This window comes from Lactuca saligna, chromosome 5 (genome assembly GCF_052625555.1).
Source record: "Lactuca saligna cultivar CGN05327 chromosome 5, ASM5262555v1, whole genome shotgun sequence".
Taxonomy (NCBI): Eukaryota; Viridiplantae; Streptophyta; class Magnoliopsida; order Asterales; family Asteraceae; genus Lactuca; species Lactuca saligna.
In genome coordinates, this window is record NC_136421.1 from 199,910,890 (window position 1) to 199,934,118 (window position 23,229).

Below are 23,229 nucleotides of genomic sequence, written 5' to 3' on the forward strand. Positions count from 1 at the left end.
ATTCTGTGTGAAGGTTTTTTGGGTAAATAAGTTAATGATCGGGTGCCACAAGATTGGTTTTTTTTTGCTGAGAATTTGGATCTCTAGAACATGTATATTTTGTTTACGTTAAAAGTTATATTTTATTAAAGTTATAACTTATATAAAAACTAATATTGTTTTTTTGTTTTGTTAGTTTCGCTTGGGGTAGCTATCTTTAGGATTTTACTTATGTTGACCTTGAGGATACATGGAACAAAATACATCATTATTTATCACTTTCTGAGCGTGGTCAAACTTTAAAGTACTCCGTATCAGGATTTACGGCTCCAATTAGGATATAAAAATATTCTAATATTTAAATTGTTTTATTGTTAAGTTTTTTATTTTAATTTTAACTTTTATTACTGTAATTGTAAAAAATGGTAAATATGGATATATGAGATGATTCCGGCTGTTCGCGCATGTGGATTTGTGTTGAAAAAAAAATAAAGACTTGCCTCGGATGAAACGATGGAGTGGAACTAAAAAATTAAAATGGGTTGACGTGAACAAGATTTGGTCAAAGATGCAGGTTTATAAATATTTCGTTTATTATTAATAAACTTGATTATTATACTTTTATATGCATTTGTAATATGTTTAATTTTTTAGGACGGTCTACCACCAAGACAAAACATGTTACCGGGTGATGGTGAGATGACATCTTGTTATTATATGTCATTTCAAGAGTATGTATATGGTGAAGGGAAAGCAGTTCCATCCCCAGTACGGGACCATTTTAGGAGACAAGACGAATCTTCATCTAGTATGTCGTCCAGTGGTCGCTCTCATGGTACAGGTAGGGGCAGTGGAAAACACAAGTTAGACGAGGTGTTGAAACGGCTACATGCACTGGAGCAGCATGTGTTTATGAACCGACAACCTACAGAGTTTTTTGGTGAAGAAGTGAATACTGAACAATTTTGGAACGACATTGCTTTTGATGATCCGATAGTGTCACAAAGAAATTATGATGAACAGGTTAGTTACACGCTATATTATTTTTTAAATTTTATTAACAAATATGAATACCTGTGTTCATATTTTATATTTGAAAATATAGGTTGTGCAAGATGAAGTGTTGAATAAAAACAATACAACTGAAAATATATTTGGTGATATTCAAGACGACAAGGTTGTTATAGATATTACCTTTACAATTTTAATAATTACTTTTTAATAATGTGTCTTTCGTTATTAAGTAAAAAGTTATATTTTTAATGTAGGTGTTGGAGGAGAGGAATGACTATGCGGGGAACAAATTTGATGATGATGTGTTTGATGTAAATGATTATACTGAATTTAAAGAGGTTCTTATAGTTACATTAATTTATATTTTGTTTTTAGTAGATTAAATCATTTATTTAATTAGATATTATTGCTTATTAAATTATGTGTATTTCGTTATTAAGTATAAAGTTTTATTTTTAATGTAGGAGTCGGAGGAGAGGAATGACAATACGGGGAACAAATTTGATGATGAGGTGTTTGACGTAAATAATTATAGTGAAGCTAAAGAGGTTCTTATACTTACATTAAATTATATTTTGTTTTTAGTATATTGAAACTTATTTATAATTAGAGATTATTGGTTATTAAATTAGGTGTCGGACGAAGATGCAATAAGAATTACGGCAGTTGTAGATTATTTTGATGAGTATGATGGCAAAAAAGTTCCACACGATAAAATGAGAACTCGAAAACCATCACAATATTTGTGCACTCCTTACACCGAGGTATTCGTTTTATTTATAAACTCATGATTTTATATTTATGTGAATTATCTGAAAGATATAGATTTAAACATTTGAATATTGATTTTAGTTGCACACGACACCGAAGCCAAAAAGAAGAACAAAAAAGAAGGTTGATATCAAATCAACAAGCCCCGTTCCTCCTCCAGTTTTTGGTGTTGCTCATGACTTCTCCATGTTGCGCCTGCAACCTTACGTAGCAGGCGGTGAGGTTGTCATCCAAAATTATCTATTTCATTCATATGATGTCCAGCATCGTTTGTTAAATTTCGTATTAGATAAAGATTTTTGGAGCTCATTGTTTGGGCATACACACGACAGATGGTTGGAGTCATCGGTAAATTAATTGTTAATTTATTATTTTAAAAGTTAATTGTTTTTTAGTCAATAACAAAAGTATCATGTGTGCAACATATAACCATTTGGTACCGACTATTAATGGAGAGACGGTTTGAGAGCGATCGGCATACAATAACGCCTCCAATTTTTTTTGTTTCTCATGCTTTGGAAGAAGGACAGGACTGGAGGGCGTTTATGTCTGGTATAGTTACATACCCCGACTTCATGGTTGCTTGGTGGGATGTTTGATACGGTAAACTTAATTGTTTATATTGAAAATAATATCGTTATTTTTGTTAAGTTTTTGTATAATGATGTAAAAAAAACATAATTTTATTTTATGATCCTTATACAGGTCTTATTGCCGATTCATTCATCCCCTAATCATTGGCTATTTGGGGAACTATGATTAGCATCAATGGAAGTCCATATTTATGACAGTCTTGGTAGAGCGGCTTATGAAAAATTCTACTCTGAAGGAATCTTTTCCAAATTTGAACGTCAGGTGGCAAATTATTTGGACAAGATTAAGTATTGGGCCCGGAGGAACACCCCAAGGATTCCATTGAATATGCAATTCATTTATGAAGAAAATGTTCCCCAACAAAGTAGTCATTTGGGAGATTGCGGAGTTTTTGTTTGTATGTTTATGGAGCAATTCGTTTCAGGTCAACCAATACATGTTCTTATTGACCCAAAGACCGCAGCTTTAGAGTTCCGTCAACGGATGGCAAAAAAATTTTGGGGGTCTAGTCTTGGTCCTATGTAGTGGGATTATATAATTGTATATCTAAATTAATGTTGGATATGATTATTAGTTTATTTTTTCAGTTTCGTGAACGGATGACAAAAAATTTAACGTTACGATAATTACAACAAATTAATGACCTACTAATAACTTATGAATACATACAACATAAGAACGACTACAACATTTGTTTTAACGTTACAAGTAGACTGTTGTAAACATAAGTACAAATACAACAATTTATTGACCTAACATCTTCAAAACCATAAAAACAATATTAAAAAGCTTACAACTTGTAAACAAGAACTGCCAAGAACAACACCCAACTACAAATCAACGCTATCTTCAACTTCTTATTTTCTTATTAGCTTATTAGACTTAACTACTTTAGCTATTACCATAGATGATTGGTCCTTCTCTTCATCAACCCAACTGATAAACCCGCATTTTTGTCCCTGTTAAATTTTACATTGACAGTAAGAAATTAATTGTTTGTCATGTAAACACGAGGGTTTAAATTTGAATGACGTTAACAACATGATACCAAATATGGGCAAGCGTAAAACAATCTTCCTGGGTTTTTAGATGTTCCCGAAATCCTAACGATACGTTCTCCTCCGCAATTGCAGTATGCCATTAGCCTTGTTTTTCTTATAAATACGAGTTGCTTTGACAGATACATTTTTCATACTGCGTGACACCCTTTTATAGAAGAAATCATGTTACAGACAATTCTTTTTTACTATAAAATGAACTGGTTTGACTATGAATTCAAAAAGTTGAACTACGAAATCCAGACAAGTATATTCTATAGTATTGTCTTGTTGGTCAGTGAAATTTGACTATGAAATGAACTGGTTTGACTATGAATTCAAAAAGTTGAACTACGAAATCCAGACAAGTACGTTCTGTAGTATTGTCATGTCGGTCAGTGAAATTTGACTATGAAATGAACTGGTTTGACTATGAATTTAAAAGGTTAAACTATGAATTGTGAACAGTAGAGATACAATATTTTCTATTTATAATCTCATTTTATTGATATTGCATTTGTGTGATGATTGTAGAGCACTTTCATCGGTTTTGAAAATGAGTACTAACATCGGAAGAAGCTTTTCTCAACTACCAATTTTCTTGCATAACCTTCAAAGAACAAATCCTAATACCTTCACAGCCATCAAGAAAACTGATACCAACCGCTTTCAATTCTGTTTTGTGGCTTTAGGTTGCGTGGTATAACATACTTCTTTTATTGAGTTATATAATATTTCATGGTAATGTATCTCGATTAGTTTTTACTCATCACTAATATGTGTTCGTTTTTATCTAGATTCGTACCTTCCTTAGGTGCATGATACCGCTGATATATGTGGGTTATTTACCCCTTGTTGGGAGCTATCTGACAACAATGTACTTCGCAGTGGCTTTAGATGGAAATCATGAACCACTACTCTTAGCAATTGGTTTGGGAACCTTAGAGTGTGAAGAATCATGGAGATGGTTCATGATGAGGTTAAAAAATTGTTTAGGTGACGACATAGAGGTTGGTTTCATAAGCAACCTGTGTGATAAAATAGAATTTGGTGTTCAGAGTGCCTACCCGGATTCCTATCATGGATATTGTCCTAAAGATATAGCTCGAAAGATACGTGACTCTGTGGGACATAACAGTACGGAAGTTGAATCGTTGTTTTGGAAGTCATGCAATGCATATAGCGTTGATGATTTTTACTTGTGTTTGGAAAGGTTGCAAACTGCATCTAGGAAATCACCTTTCTTTTCCTTGCTTAGGAGTCCAATTTACTGGCTTGACAATATACCGATTTCAAAATGGACACGAGCATTTTTCCCAAAAATACGCTACAATGTTAAATTAATTGACGTCCCTGAAATTTTGCAAATTATATCCAGACGTGAGTTTCCTATAACATCGATAATTGAGTTAATCACCACGTCGATACAATCAAAGTATGCTGAACGGGCCGACGTGACGGGTAAGGGAGATTGTTATATTTAGTTTTTTTAATGTGCTATTATTTTTATTAAAATATCAAATTTTACAGGGAGGTTTTCTGGTGGGTTGACCCCTTACGTTGAGAGTAAGGTTCAAAAATGTGTCAACAAGTCTTCCAATTGGAATGCAAGACGTTTGTATGGGGATACATATCAAGTCGATGACAATTTTGCTACCACCAATGTACAACTTGAACGAAGGGTATGTAGTTGTGGTAAATGGCAAAAAATCGGTATACCATGTGGCCACGCTATAGCATGTCTAAGAACCCGTACATCTGAATCCATAAACATAATGGTTGATTACAAGTTCACTAGTTATGTGTATCGACTTGCATATGGATCTGAGTTGGTGAATACTATACCATCACATGTGCATTGGGAAATACCAAATGAAACGGTGGTCCTGTTACCTCCCTCAATGCAGTAGTTATTCATGTAGCACCTTTATATTTTATGTAGTATTATGTATTAGTGTCGTGTTACGTATTAGTTATCCGTGAAACCTGTTTACATTTTATGTCGTATTATGTATTAGTTATTTATGTACCTCATTCATATTTTATGGCGTATTATGTAATAGTTATTTAATTTATGTCGTATTATGTATTGGCTATTGAGGAAACAACATACATTAAAAGAAATGGACTTTTATTAAATAGTGACGACTACACACATACAACAACAAGCAACTTAAATAACGAAAATCCATTACCTTAACCAACATGCATATTAAAAATAAGGGACATTCTTTAAAAGATTTCATGCATCTAAGTGGGTAAACTCGCTACCATCATATTCAAAACGGTATAGTTCCAAAGCCACCTGTCGTAGAATGTCTTCATCCGTATTTGCATGTTCGTTATCCAACTCGTTGTAAATACGTTGAAATTCTTTCACCTTCATTTTCAAATCCAGAAACTTGTCTTTGACATCTTTTCTTCTTCGATATTGAGTACGCCCCATTAAATGGTGAAACAAATGATAGACACGAGACCAAAATGATCCAGCACGAACTTGTGGGGGACCCGGTGGAAAATCCTCCTCTACAGTTATAATCCAAGCTTGAACCAAAGCGACCTCCTCTGCGTTCCTCCATGTATGTGGTGAGTCCATAATTGCAGGGAGGGAAGTAATACGAAACAACTACAACGGATATTAAAATCTATTTATACCCACTCCTTACTTTCCTGCTGCAATGGCTTGTCAATTCAAGCAGCAATGTATTGTGTTGTCATTCGACCGGGGATGACTTGTCAACTCGAACAGTGCTCTGTTATGTTATAAGTATAGTACACTGCATTCGTCAGTTAATTTTGACTATGAAATGCAGACATATTAGAAGATTGGACTGCGATTTTGTGTAGAAACTACTATAAATTGACCTTATGTTACATAAATACTTTATTAAATAAACCAATACAGCTGTTCAAATATTGTTTTTTATATTCCACTCTCTTAGTTTCAATCAAAATGAGTTCTATATCATGGAGCAATGAAGAGTTCTTGGTTGTTACACATGCTTATATTCATGTGTACGAGACAAGCAAGTTGAACGATCCAATGTTTTGGAGCCGTTTAACCAATATTTTCAATGCTGAAAACCAAATGGCTACAAGAAACAATCGTGACGAAATAGACATCTTAGCAAGATGGTATGAAATGAAAACCGAAGTTCTATTATTCAACGATCTTTATACCAAAATTGACGACACCCGTTTAAATGCTACTGAGGAGGTCATCTTGGAAGCTGCTAAGGAGGAGTACAAGTCATTAAGTAAGGGGTTGGAATTCCAGTTTGAAGCCCCTTGGAATATTTTGAAATATATCTCGTTTGTTTAAAATCTATTATAGTTTATTATGTGAGTAGTAGGTTATTTTCATGTACTAGGTTATTTTCATGTATTTCGTATGTATTTCGTATGTATTTGGTTTGTTTAAAATCTAAATTAGTTTATTATGTGAGCAACTCTTATGATTAATTTGAATTAATAAATGCCCATTGCATTAGTTTTCACAATACATCAGAATACATTTCTAACAAGGATTCCATGAACCATTACAAACATTACAACAATTACATGAAAAACAACGACATAATACGAACAAACCATTAACGTAAAACACAAGTCCATGGGTTATTCTTAACAGAAATTAGATCGGTCTACATGAAATACTGTTTATTTTTAACAACCTTCCAAACTTCCTCATATTCGAAGTCTCTGCCGTCATGCTCACAGATGTAAAAATCTATAACAACTTCCAAGAACTCTTCTTCATCCCGATAACAAACATTGTTACGTTTCGCATAATTACATGCTCGATTGAACCATGTCACTTCTTCCTTTACATCCAGCCACTTAGTAACAACATCTGATTTTTCTCTTTTTTGTCCTTTTCCCATCTCATGGTTAAACAAAGATGTTGTGCGAGTCCATTCATCACCAATTAGGCAATGCGGGGGAGCAAGTAACATTACACCATCCTTAACACTTAGCCAGCAACGTGTTAGAACTAACACCTCGTTTGTCGTCCATGGACTTTCAGAATTGGAACCAGGTACTTCATTCGAAGAACTTGCTGCATTCGGCGACATTTCTAATAAAGGGAGTTCGTTTCGTTTAGGTGATTTGGGTGTTTGGTTTTTAGAACTTAAACATCTATTTATATAAATAAATAGACTACGAGTTAAAACTTTGACTATGAAATGGTTACATTTGGACTGCGATTTTCAGCTTTATGAAGTGATTTATCATGTCAAACTATCATTTATGTCATGTCACTTAAGGGTTCCACTACGATTTGCAGGTTACTACAGTAACTTGGCATTACTGTCTAGTCATTTCAAAGTTGGACTTGTCATTACTGTCTAGTATGTATAAATACCGCTTATAGATCAAGTTTATTAAAAACTAGTTACAAAATTGTTGTTATATTATCATGATGCAGATTAGGTTGCAAAAGGATCCTTTGTTGTTTTTTTTAAATAACAAGTTGTAATTGTTAAAAAAATTCTGCAAACTATATTTTATAAAATAAAGGTTTCATTAATTGTTATAATCAACAAACTAAACAAAAATATGAAAGCATAGCAATGTCTTGTAATATTTAATAAAAATATTACAATACATAATAAGTTAACAACTCGTCATTAGTCTTCATTTCAAGGTTGTTTTAAATCAAAATCAGCGTTAAAGGTTTGTGAGCAACTCACTGAACCACCAATATTAAATGTCATTTCTGCAGTAGAAATTATGTGACGTGCTCCGCTACCGGACGCCCTTCCAGTACAATTATTTCTCGTGTGTCCTATTTGACCACATGTAGAACACTCTTTTATAATTGGACCCTCGTCTTGGGATGGAATGCGGTCTGTGTTTCTTGGCCTGCCTGGCTGACGTTTATCCATTATTGGTGGCTTAACAATCATCAAATCATCGGGGATCTCCCATTCGGATGGCTTTGGCAGATGGTTTATTGATTCCTCATATGTTTTCCTCAGTGTTTCGGTAAAGTAAGCATTTAATGCATACCTCGAGCAGGCTTGGTAATTGTTCACTGTTAAACATCTTATGACATGACCACAAGGGATCCCATAAAGTTGCCAATGCCTACATGTACATGTCATATGTTTGAAATCAACAATCACATTTTGTGCCCCCTTTTTGACCTCGCATTTCGTATTTGAGATCATGCGAACATCCCATTTGGTAAAAGTTTTCTTATTTTCTTTTACAATTTCATCCGCCCAATGGGTAATGGTTGTTGTTGCTTCCGCTAAAAAAATAGCCAAAATGAAGAAGCTAAGATCAATAACATCAAAATTAATAAAACATTAATATTAAAAATTTACTTAATACCTGCAAAGTTACGTCTTTGAAACCACCATTGTTGCATTGTAGCACGAAAAAAATCGATCAACATAAGTATTGGCACCTTACGTGCGTGTCTAGATAATGCATTTATATACTCCGCACTGTTGGACGACATAAGATTGTATCGGTTCCCTTTAAAATGTGCTCTTGACCAAGTTTCTGGATTTATACTTTTTAAGTACTCCCATACTGGTTCTTTTGTCTTTTTCATAACATCCATGGCAGCATCAAAATCATCAACTGTGTACGCCCTACACGCCTCCCAAAAAATTCCTTTAACCGTCTTACTCTTGCCGAATCTAGATACTATGTTGAAATACAAATGGACACCACATATTCCATGATGAGCGTGAGGAAAAATGCTGGCAACAGATGTTGCTATAGATGGAGACCTATCAGATATAATTGTAAGCTCCTGCATATTTCCTATGCACTCACGTAGTTTTTGAAAAAACCATGTCCAAGAATCGGTACACTCATTTTTGCATATACCATCTGCAACCGGTAATATTTGGTTTTGTCCGTCCTTAGTAACTGCAAGTAACATGGTACCTTTGAACTAGCCCTTTAGGTGAATTCCATCTACTACTAGGGTCGGCTTACAAAAATTGACAAAAGCGCGTACCTACAATACATTGTATATCTATTCAAATACACCAAAACAAATATTAAAAAATTAATATAATATGATAATACTAACCGAGCAACCGAGTGCGACGTACAAAAACTCAAAGCGATCATCAGCATCAGTTTTAATATGTGTGATGGTACCCAGATTATGTTTGGCCAAGTTGTGACAATACGCCGGAAGTTTGGTAAAAGAATCCTCTTTCGTACCCCTTAACGACAATAATGCATATTGCTTCGCACGCCATGCCTGATGGTATGAGATATTGATATTCAATTGAGCATTCATATCATTAACAATTTCTTTTCCCCGATAAACTCTACTATAGTCTTCAGCCAAAACATCTGCAACATATTCACCCAAAACATATTTGTTTGCTTGTCGATGATTAGGTTGCAACAATGTTGAAGAACATGTGTGTACATCAACAAATTTATTCACTTGGAAAAGTCCATCAGAATTTTTTATTGCTTTTGCTCTTAGTAACCAAGAACAATTTTTCGAAACACACACAACTTCATACCTTGATTTGGTGGATCTACTTGTCCTCGTCTGGAAACCTTCTCGAAGACATTTTTTACCAATACATCGCTTTAAAAGTTCTTTGTTCTTAAATATACTCTCACATTGAATCTTTTGAAGATTCATGTCTGCCATCTATGTTGGAATATCTTCATTAATATCAACTGGCCATGCTGGTACATGGGGCATACCGTGAAAAAAGTTATCGGGAAACTTAGCTTTAACTTCATCACCCAACTCATCTCTATCGGAATTTCTTTGTAGCTCGGTTATATCTAAACATACATCACCAACATCAACATAATGCCCGTAAACATGATTTTTTTTCATTTTTTTGACTTGAAATTTTTTCTTTTTAGTTTTATCTACCACACGCCTACTTATAACTTTAACTTCTTGTTCGGCAACATCATCACACCGACCACCCACATCATCAAGATAAGTATCAACATCATCATCACCAACATGCTTGTAATTCTCAGGATCCACATAGTGAATAGGTGAATAACTAACATTAACATTTTCAGCAACACCGTGAAACTGAGGTACACTAGGAGTATTGAAAGTACCTATCGGATCGTTGCTCCCTTTATAAGTGCATAAATTACCAACAAGCTGGTTTCCAATTTCACCACCCCCATTAACCTCCTCAACTTCATCAACCACCACAAACACTTTCACAGCCCTTCCTCCACTACATTTGATTACGTTTATCAACATTCTAACATCCATGTCTTCAACTATAGCTATATAATAATTTAATTCGGGATGGTGGAAACGAAGACTAATTCTATATTGGTCTAACAAACCAATTTTGCTTCTTATAAAAGATACAAAATCACTATAAGTAATATACTCAGAAAATATCAAAGCAAGTTCAGAAATACCTCCCTGTGGACATATGTATTCCAGATTAGTTCCATTAACTTGCCATCTTCCACCGGTTACAAGACAAACCAAATATTCAATCATTTTTTAAGCAAATTGTAGAGAAAGTTCCTAAACAAATAAAAACCAAAATGATATTTTTCTACAAAATTTTTTATATAGCAACATGATTTCGTAGTCAAACCAATTCATTTCATAGTCAAACTAAAAAAAAAAAATTACAAAAAATTTCAGTATTTCGCATATAGGATGAGAGTATTTCGCAGATGGACCTTCTCCATCTGCGAAATTACCCCTATATATACACAAAAAAATTTGAAAAAAAAAACATCTGCGAATGTACAAGCACCTAAAGCACAGCAGTGCTTTAGATGCTTGTACATTCGCAGATGGCATGCTGATTTCGCAGATGGGGCATGCTATTTTTGTAATTTGGATATTTTTTTGGCTATTTTTGTAATGTCATTAGTGTAAATGGCTATTTTTGTGATTTTCTCTTATAAATAATATCTATAATTTTGGATACTTGAAATACATTGAAATCCGTTAATAATCATATTAAATTATATTGTAAATTTTCTATTATGTGCTTAACTAACAATTCGTCTACAATCGTTATCATGTTATCAACCTTATCGTGTTCTCAACATAACCTCGCTATGTGTCTATATAAAGGTTCTTCAAATGATATTTCACACATTTAAAATAAAATTAAGGTTTTTGTTGAAGTTGGTGTTGTTATTTATATAATCAACATTTTAAGTATTACAAAATATACCATGCATATTTGAGTTTGTCCATAAATAAATATTTATTTTAACTTCTAGATATTTTATTAAAACAAGCCTTAATTGGATAAATGGGCGTCATAAAAGATGGTTTTGTGAAAAAACACAAAAAAGAAAATGATTTTTCAAGTGATCTTTACATATACACTGTGCGTAAGTTTAAAATATGGGTTAATAAAATATTGAGATCTTAAAATACTTTTTGATCATATTTAATGGATACTTTATTTTTATTTTATCATGTGTTACATTATTATGTCTCTTAATTAATACATGTAATTTGTCAATTTATTGATTATCCGTTTCAAATTTTAAATTTTAAATGTTCACTCAAATTACATTAAATTAATAATATTATAATAAAAGTTAAAATAAAATTAATCCAAATTATAAAGTGATTTAATTTTACATATTTTTTGAAGTCAATGATTATAATTTTATATAATTAAAAACAAAATCTCTTAATAATTGATTTAAAATTAGTGTTTAATAATTTTGAGTTTTTATTATTAAAATTAAATTAAATTTATAACCATGGTTCCTACGGGTTATAAAGTAATATATATATATATATATATATATATATATATATATATATATATATATATATATATATATATATATATATACACACACACACACACTAGTTTAAAAATAAAATATTTCACATCTTCTGCTCTAACCTTCCGATGAGCTTCAAAATAAAATAGAGATCTTAAGATTCAACATCAGCAAAATATTTCACATCTTCCGCTCTAACCCTCTGATGTACTGGCACGACATGCATGTTATAATCATAAATGATTAGATATTGCAGTCCGCTCCTTTCTCCTCCACCACCACAACCGCCACCACCACCACCACTACCACCACCTTTGACACCAACTAACTCCACCACTGCCACATCCGTCACTAGCTTATATCACGACCACGTCTGTCATCACCAACTCTTCTGCCACCAACAGTCATAATCATTTATGATTACTCAGTCTGTGAACAAATATATATATATATATATATATATATATATATATATATATATATATATATATATATATATATATATAAAACCATTTATCATTAGGTATACACTGCTACTGTCGGTATGCTGGAGCGTCAGAGCGTCAAATGAGAAAATATGTGACTGAGGTTGAATCTCAATATCTATATTTATTTTAATCTCAAGTGAAATGTCCCTTATATATATAAGATCCGGTTCTGATGATGACTCTTTTTTCATTGCTATATATATATATATATATATATATATATATATATATATATATATATATATATATATATATATATATATATATATATAATGTCCGGTTCTGATGATGACTCTTTTTTTGCTGACAACTCGAGAGGATACTTTAAAAAAATTGAAAAAAATAATAATAAAATCGAACATAATAATATATTGGTGAAAAAAAAAAATTAGATCATTAAAATTGAATCATTAATCATAAAAAGTGAATCATGGATCATACAAATGATCAATGATTCAATTTTAATAATCTATATTTTTTTTTCCAAGTTTTATCTCTCAAATATAGTACTATTCTCGATTATATTATTTGTATTGTCTTTTAACTTTTATTAGATGTACTCACGAGTACTCATTGAAAACAAGAGTTCTCACATGATCTTCTCTCTCTCTCTCTCTCTCTCTCTATATATATATATATATATATATATATATATATATATATATATATATATATATATATATATATATATATATATATTGCGTTAGGTTCATATGAGACGATCTAATTTTATGAAACCGTGAGATGCATTTTTTTTATTTTTTTAAATTTTTAAAAAATTTTTTTTTAGTTAATTCAAGTTCCGAAAATAATATTTAAAAAAAGAATTTTTTGATATTTCCATTTATTTTACATTTTAAAATTATTTTTAGAATATGTACAGTGTCATATTCTATTTAGAATATTCCATGTATTTAAAAAAAAATAGATTTTTTTTTAATTTTTTTTATTTATTTTTATTTTTTTTAGTTAATTCAAGTTTCGAAAATAACATTTAAAAAAAAAGAATTTTTAGATTTTTCCACTTATTTTGCATTTTAAAATTATTTTTTAGAATATGCCAGTGTAATATTCTATTTAGAATATTTCACATATTTTTCAAAAAAAAAACGGGATTTTTTTTAATTTTTTTTAGTTAATTCAAGTTCCGAAAAAAATATTTAAATTTTTTTTTTTGGATTTTTCCATTTATTTTGCATTTTAAAATTATTTTTAGATTTGATCTCACGATTTCATAAAATTAGAATGTTGTCAAATGAACCCGAAATATATATATATATATATATATATATATATATATATATATATATATATATATATATATATATATATATATATATATATATATATATATATATATATATATATATATATAGAGCTGTGGTACAATGTAGATATATTATATTTACAAAATATCTGAACGCACGAGTACACGAATCTATTTTTTAATAAACCATATCTGATATGAATATAATTTATAAGCGCTATCATTAAAATATAAAATCAAGAAACAATTAAAGCATCTTGAATGCAAAAGGAGGTAGAGAGGGCACAAACGGTATCCTAGAGTACGACATCACATGGATCAACTCAAAGTTAAGACTTGAGAGCCACAATAACTTTAGAGAATCTCCAAGAGACCAATGTCACATAATTGGCTCCTAGGACCTCTAAACACTCACATATATATATATATATATATATATATATATATATATATATATATATATATATATATATATATATATATATATATATATATATATATATATATATATATATATATATATATATATATATATATATAAAAGCAAATTATAGGTTGGAACGTGTAGAAAGATAAGTTTCTTTTTCATTATATTTTTTTGGCGTATTAAAAAATTGAACCATTAGATTAATAAAAAAGAATAAGATAGTTTAAAAAAAATAGTTTTCAGAAAAACATTTAGATGATTTATTTTTGCTATAATTTTATTATTATTTACTAATATTGTGATAAAAATAAATTTTAGCTTTATTTACCGAAAGAAGAATAATGGTGTTTTTTTGGGAATTATCTAACTTTTGATTCATTTAATAATTCATTTTGTTGAAAAAAATTTACATCAAAAAAATAAGTTACATTCCTACCAAAATTTATTTTCTTATGTGATTTGGATTATATATATATATATATATATATATATATATATATATATATATATATATATATATATATATATATATATATATATATATATATATATATATATGGAAAAGTGAGTATGTGGCTGTCATGAATGTGATATTAGGTATAGAATTAGTAAAATTAACTTTGTATTGACTGAAAAATACAATCTTTTTTAATGTTACATTTTTCTATTTCTTTTTAGCTCATATTATTTTTTATTTTATAATTGATCCCCATTTTGTTGATAAAACTTACATCAAAAAAATATGTTACATTCCTACCAAAATTTACTTCTTATTTGATCCGGATTATATATATATATATATATATATATATATATATATATATATATATATATATATATATATATATATATATATATAAACAAAAAGTGAGTATGTGGTTGTCATGAATGTGATAATAGGTATAGAATCAGCAAAATTGACTTTGTATTGATTGAAAAACACAATGTTTTTTAGTGTTACCTTTTCCTATTTCTTTTGAGCTCATATTATTTTTGATTTCATAATTGATCATCAATATCTTTGTATTTCGAATATGTTCTTTATATTAGACCACTAGTAGGCTTCATAACTTTATTTGACGTCTAACATATGTATACTTGCATGGTTGTTTTTGTTATATTATGTGAAGAAGTTTATTGGGTTTTTAATAAACAATTTTAAGCTTTCATTATAATTTCTTTCATTAAACTTGAATGCGAAACTTATAGGTAGTTGATAATGTATTGTTATACATGGTATGTGGTGCAAAATTAAATATTTAATACTCGATGAAAATACGTACAAAGTCTATCATCTAGTCTAATAAAATATATGAGAAAGTTGGTAGGGAGATTTGATTGCATTTTATTGATACTATATAATCTTTGATGGTTTTATACCTAATATTAGGTATATAACAACCATATATTCCCAAAGTCCATATATATATATATATATATATATATATATATATATATATATATATATATATATATATATATATATATATAAAAGTTCAATGTAAAACTATTATTAAACATAGAACCAAAGAAATATTAGACTTACATACATCTAGTTATATAAAAATTCCCTTCTTTTTTTAGTTCTTTTTAGAACATGTTTTTGTTGAAAAAAACAAAGTATACCATTATTCATGATTTTTCTTCTTCTTTAGATAGAGATCTATATTGATATACAAAAAATGGATTTCTTTTTTTTCGAAAATATATTTATTTTTCTTTGTTTTTTTGAAAATTTAAGGTTTATTTTTTGATAGAGAAAAATAATAAATATATCAATATTCATATTTTTGTACTCTTTAAACGAAGATAAATATTGATGTGTATATATATATATATATATATATATATATATATATATATATATATATATATATATATATATATATATATATTGAAATTTCAACTGATATTCACATTTTTGGTATGTTGAAAACTAGATTATATTCAACTCAAATTCATAGTATAAATAATAATAATAAAAAAAAATTGATCCGAGCAATGAATTTTGATTGTTGATTTGTATATAGTTCAGATTCATAATGTAAATAAGTTAAATTATTGTTGTTACAGAACTAAATTTTGAGTAATCAAAATGTTAAAATATTATAAAATCATATTGAAATATATTTTAATTAATATGTAAATTTTACTAAATTAATTTGTAAATTGTCAAAGAGTTGAAATAGTAAGCCATATTTACATTACAAATGTTAAAACTGAAATATTTACAATTCAGATTCACAGTGTGAATCTGAACAGATCTATATGTCTTTTTTTTTTTTGTTTATCAATTTTGATATTCATTAATAGAAGACAAAAAAATAGAGACTTTTGGTACATTTAGTTTTTTGGGATAAAAATAAACCTAAATATTAAAACAAAATGAGTTTTTTCGAAAAACAAATTTTGTTTTTTATATATCTTTATGAATGCCTATAGAAATAAGATAAAAAAAATTATGAATTTTGGTAAATTCAAATTTTTTTTCCACAAAAAACATGGCCAAAAATATTAAATGAATAAAGATGATGAGTTTTTAGTATATAATCTAGTGTGTAACATCCCAAAAATTCATAGTAAAATTTTCATTTAAAAACAATAAACCATACAAGCGAATTGTTTCAAAACCAATTAGAGTGAATATATCATATAAACATGAGGCAGAAATCACAAATAGCAAATGTGGAAAGATCTCTAGGGGATGCTAGGCAGTCACACCGGGCCCTTTCCTTTCGTACCAGAAGTACTTGAAACCATGAACATAAAACCATAAGCACAAAGCTTAGTGAGTTCCCCAAAATACCCCATACAAAATATACATAACAGCAAGTAGCTAAGCTTGGTCTATTTCACCCCCGAGTCTATTTCAGCTCCGTTGGTATCTTTCAACCGGTACGTGTCTATTTCACCTTAGAGTCTATTTCAACTCCTTTGGTATCTTTTCACAAGTACATGTCTATTTCACCCCTAAATCTATTTCATCTTCTTCAATATCTTTCAAACGGTACGGGTCTATTTCACCCATACATCTAAGCATACAGATATATCACCAAGATTCATAAAGACAACAATCACATACAGGCATATGAGAAAATGTCACAAAGACAACTATCATCCTCCAAACATAATCCAGTGAGCCAACATTGGTGCCTTCAACCCCCGGGTACAGTGAAGAGACTCACATGATTCACAAATAAGCTAAATCGCAGCTCCAAGCCTCGCAACCAATGGTACAACACTCCTATCATATCATATAAGGTCCAACCTTAGTCTACACACTAAAACTAGCCATCTTGACCAAAAGTCAACCCAGTTAGGGGTGTTCACGGTCCGGTTTTTTCGGTTTTTAGGTCAAATCGGAGCCAAACTGTTAGTAACAGTTTTTGTTTATCTAAAACCGAAGCCAAACCGTTTAAAAATGAAAATCGAATCAAACCGAACCGTTACTAACGGTTTGGATCCGGTTTGGTTTCATAGTCTAGGCTTTTTAGGCCCATTTCAATCGAGTCCATTAGACTAGTTTTATCAAAAAAATCTGTTAAATAAAAATTGTCAAAAAAAATCATAACATCTGCCACAAAAATCTTAAAATCTATCAAATATTGTCCAATACATGCAACTAATAAGCTGACCAAAACAGTAAATAAAAATATAAAATATTGTCCAATACATGCAACTATGTGATTTCTGATTTAAGTATTTGTGTTGATTAGGGTTGTTGCTTATTGCCTTATTGGATTAAAGGGAACAAGCTTCACACAAAATGGTAAGTTATTAAGTTGTTGGGTTATAACTTTTTATTACTTATACAAAAAAATTAATGTATAATAAAAATATATACAATTATATGTAAAAGAGTTAATTAACATATATTTATATAAATTCTATGGTCCGGTCTGGTTTTATATGGTTAAAAAAATTGAAACCACAAACCAAACCGTTCACTACGGTTTCGAAAGTTTGAAACCACAAGCCAAACCATAAAATAAATACAAACCGTGGAACCAAACCACTATCCGGTTTGGCCGGTTTTACGATTTCAACCCGAACCGTGAACACCCCTGAACCCAGGTCAAAAGTTAATGGTCAAAGTCGACGTCCAATGTTGACTTAGCCAACCCTCATGTTGTGACCTTCCTTGTCCACATTTTGACCCTCATACGATCAAACAGATGGGAATTTCCCAATCATCATGCCGTAGCGACCTATGGCCATACCATGGGTGTTAGGTTTCCAGCAGCTTAATGGATTAAGCTGTTTTCTTTGATTCCAAGAGTCCCAAAGCTTAGATCTGGTCCATTCTATGGTCTACATGGATAAAGTTTCTAACTTTATCCATTAAGACACTCAAAGGGATCAAGATCTCCAACCCTAGGTTCAAATAAAGCCAAATACCACATTGTCTTATTTATTAAGACCTTAAGCTGAAGAAGACCTTAAGCTGAAGAAGACCTTAACCCACCCACTCCATAAGGGTTTTTAATAATAGAAGTATCATAAATGTGAAATCATTATAAACATGCATGTCCAATACATGTCTAGAATCCATTTTGGGTCAAAATGAGCTATAACTAACCAAAACACATGCAAATGAGAAGAACTCCAACTAAAATCCAGATCTACAACATATATTGCTCACATGACTCTGGAAAAGCATAAATTAGCCAACTTTATATGTTCCATTCTTTCAAACTTTCTTAAACATGTAGGACATGGGAAAATATCCTAGATATAACCACTTTAAGCCATAAAGTTTGAGCCATTGACACTTACAAGGATCTAGAAGAAATATAAGGTGTTGATGGCGTTTTTTCCTTGCAAGATCCACAAATAGAGCACGTTCTTCTCTTTATTCTCTTCTTCTCCAAGCTATCAAATGCTCCAAAAGGCCAAAAATCACCAAAGGAATGATGGCTAGGGTTTCTCTAAGGTATAAAGTGTTCGAGGCTAGTTATGAACCCTAGAAATGTCTTAGAGGGGTTTAAATATGAAGGGTACCCTAAAGAATCATGGGCTTGGTCCAGAATAGTTGTTGATTCGTGGTGGCTCAATAAAATAAGCATGCATTTTATTCAATGCCACGCCATGGGCATCCTTTTCTCTATGCCGTGGCATAGAGTTTTTTTCCCCAAAAATTCCATCTTTAGATGTTGAGAGAAAAACTTGGGAGAACACTTGAAAAAATGTTAGTATAAGATAATAAGTTGCAGAATAAGTTAATCTCAAGGATCTTGTTAACTCAACAATGATAAGTTAGAAATATTAAATTGTTAGATGTGGAAATGTAAATGAAATATAAATGACAACAAGTTATATCAAGTATACACCAAGCTGTTTCGTAACAACGTTTACATTCAAACAAAAGTTAGTAAATGTGAAAAATTTAAGGTGAAGAGGAACTCTGAAATTCATATAAGATATAGATAGAATGATCTTTGTATTTCAGTAATATTTTAGAAGATCGTGAAGGTGTGTTATTACATGAAGGGGGAGTCGCTATTTATAGAGTCCCGAAAAGTTATATTTGAAATAAACTAAAACCAAATTACTGACTTCATTGACCATGCAAGGTTCATTGGACAAAAAAAGGTAAAGATGCTAAGTCAGAAAAGTATCTTCTAGGTGTTCATGTTCAGGTTATCTCTCTGGTAGTAGATCAGGTCTTCAGTTCACCAGCAACAAAATCAATCTCTGGTACACTTCATCTCTACGGTAGTAACAACAAGGAAGATTTACGGTTCCTAAGCTAAAAAGGGTTACTTTTTGTTTTAACAATTCCCCCCAAAGTGACCTCTTAGCTTCCTGCTTTAATTGTTCAGTTTTAGGAACCAGATGATAATCCACCAAAACTTCCTTACTTCATACAACCAATGGATTGTTCGAGTTATTTCAAACTTGACTTTGTCCGTAGTGTGTTTCAATCATTGGACTGAAGCTAGAGTGGTCTCGAGTTGCTTCTAGGTTAACCGATGCATTACACTCATTGGTATGAAGTATTTTGGACCATCCATACCTCTTTTGTAGATAATATAACATCCATAAAAATCATTCCAAATTTAAACTTTCTTAAAAATTTCAACACCAATGATTATTACAAAACTGGTTTTCAAAATGGTATAATGTCAGAGTATCCAAGAATCAAATCCTAAAATCATGAAATATGAGGAGCTGTACGATCACGCCTTCGCCTTCCAGCGATCATCAGAAGTACTTGAAACAATAATCGATAAGTGTAAGCTTGATGGATTAGTGAGTTACCACCAAAATACCAACGCCACACAAATATAAACATATCATATAACATATAAGCAAAAAACATGCATAATGAGCCTTCAAGATGACTGAACCGCCTCAGAGGCCTTCAGCCTATCTGGACCGGTCTCAGAGCCTTCGGTATGTCTGGACTGCCTCGTAGGGGCTACAGCCTATCCAGATCCCTCGCTGGCCCTTCGGCCTGACTGGATCGCCTCGTAGGCCTTCAGTCTATCTGGACCGCCCTAGCATGAAGTAGGACCACCTCAACCCAACCCCCAATCAAACAAACATGTGCACATAAATATCATACGCTAGCATATATAACAATCAAACCGATCTAAGAGATCACTAATCATAGGAACATCCTATAACTAGGATACAAACCTAATCGATCACTAACATAGCATCATCCTATATACCAGGATACCGACCTAACCAAGTCACTATGTATATCACCATCCTAACTATCAGGATGTAAATCAATAAGCATATCATGTAATAACCCGGATACAAATCCGTAAAGGGCTGGCATTGGTCTCTTCGACCCTGTTAGTACAGTGAGGACAACTCACCTCCCAAGTAGCTTGGAATGATAGTATCAACCTCCTCCAAATACAAATTCAACACCAACACCTATATCCACCATGGACCCAAATCGCATAAGTTCACAAATTACCAAAATACCTCCAGAATTCAACTGGTCAACCCTTGGTCAATGTCAAAGTCAACAGTGTGTGTTGACTAGAATCGTCGAGTGCAACTAGCAACTCATTGAGTCATTTAAGAAATCAGAAGTCACCTGAAACCCTAATTGACTCGCCGTGATTCCAACCAACTCATCGAGTCCATGTGTGTCCAGATGTCGGGGAAAAGCCTAACTTACTCGTCGAGTCCTTTTAGTGACTCGCCGAGTTCATGTAGAAACAAATATGGGAAACCCTCATCCGAATCGCCGAGTTGGCTAAGTGACTCGTCAAGTTCATGCAGTCCATCACTTATACATATTTTTTTGAGCCACCCCAAAGCTCCATATTGCAGATCCAACCACCTAGGACATGGTTTCCATGTAGAGTTGCAAACTTTACATGCATTAGTGGTCCTAAATGCTAAACTAGACTAAGGGAAAGGTTAAATCAAAGGCAAAGGTCCATGCTTGGCCAAATCTTATAACTTTAAAGCTATAGGGACCAAGGGAAGTTTAGATCTGAAGTTACAACTTCAGATCTTGTCCCAATACTCGAAATGACTCCCAAATGTGCTAAAGGTAGCCCAAAACACACCAATGAAGAGATTAAGTTAAAGATAAACCAAGGTAACGACTTTTTAACTTCAAAATGATGCCAAGAAGAAGTAGATTTAGATTCTCAAGCACCTTTTTGCTCCAAGCTTCTTATACTTCACACCTCCTTCACAAAATGCACTAAAATCACTCCTTAGACCTCACAAACACTCAAGAATAAGGTAATATCGATTAGGGTTTCTCTCAGCCATCAAGGGGTGGTAAAGGACTGAAGGAAGGGACTTAAGCTCCTTTAAATAGGGTGCAAACCCTAAAACATAGGGTTTCATTTTCCAGCCCCTACTTATCGAGTACGGGCCCTCCGACTCGTCGAGTAGATCCAATGATCCGTGCGGGTTAACTCGCTTTTACACGGCGAGTTGGGGGCAACCAACTCGTCAAGAAGGTCCATTAATGTGTATATAAAGCTTTTAAAATTGTACCTGGGTGTCGGGGTGTAACATATAACTCCTAATGTTGGAAAGTTGGTTGCATCGAGAGACATATTTTGGTACCCGTCAGTATTGCTTGGAGCAGGCTCGAAGTCAGGAAATTTGAACTTCGTTGATTTTCTTGAAATTGTATACCAATGCCTTTATAAAGTCACAAGATTTTCCAGATGCAATCTTTACCTTAGGATATTTATCAGCCTTAACTAAAAACACCCTTGCAAACACAAATATTTCCTCTGGGTTCATGCAAACAAAATCTGCTTGGGTACGGATGTAGTCAACTCCTCTGCGATTTAGGGTATACTGAACAAAATCCGTATTCGTGAACTTCCTCACTTTGAAATTCCTTACTACTTCCGGTCTATCGTTTGACCAGATTTTCTCACACTCAGACCCATGCTTAGCATGAAAAAAGGCTCAAGCATTGAAATTCCCTTGACAATCTTCTTGCATCAGGAAGATTGAGATCAAGCGGTTCAAAAAATGGAATGTAGTTCGAGTTAGGAGAGATGGGAATGTCCCAGTAGCCATCGGAAGACGGTTGAGCATACGTGAGGTAGGGAACATAGTCTACATCCAGAAGCATGCGATTTTGATTCACCCAAGAATTTATTAACGTTTCATCAAAGGAGGTGTCGAACCCTTTCGCTTTCTAGATTTCATCAGTAAATTTTTCCGCTCTCCAATCTCATTTCCTCTGAGTGGTTGTAGAGAGTCTTCAATGTGATCTGATGACATCAATTCTTCTTCTTCATTGTTCTTTGAGCGATGAGAAGTTGATTTTGTTGGATATTGTTGTGGAGATTTCTATGGTCAAGATCGAGGATTTGGGTCTTTACGGTGCTCAGGAGAAGACCGGGGAGTGACTTCTTTGCGATGCTCTTCGGTAGAAGGTGGATTTACTGGAGGAGTTTGACGATC

General features: G+C 32.0%; 2 protein-coding genes across 2 annotated transcripts; both read left to right on the forward strand.

Moving 5' to 3' along the window:
* The first annotated feature begins 468 nt into the window (after positions 1–468).
* Positions 469–2,523, forward strand: LOC145046133 (uncharacterized). The gene is made up of 7 exons (XM_078994438.1): positions 469–553; positions 634–1,002; positions 1,085–1,156; positions 1,248–1,304; positions 1,458–1,541; positions 1,626–1,757; positions 2,470–2,523. The coding sequence occupies exons 1-7, from the start codon at positions 485–487 to the stop codon at positions 2,521–2,523; spliced, it is 837 nt and encodes a 278-aa protein (XP_078850564.1). The 5' UTR covers positions 469–484.
* Positions 2,524–4,270: 1,747 nt separating this feature from the next.
* Positions 4,271–5,305, forward strand: LOC145046134 (uncharacterized). Its single transcript, XM_078994439.1, has 2 exons — positions 4,271–4,856; positions 4,926–5,305. The coding sequence occupies exons 1-2, from the start codon at positions 4,271–4,273 to the stop codon at positions 5,303–5,305; spliced, it is 966 nt and encodes a 321-aa protein (XP_078850565.1).
* The last annotated feature ends 17,924 nt before the right edge of the window (positions 5,306–23,229 follow it).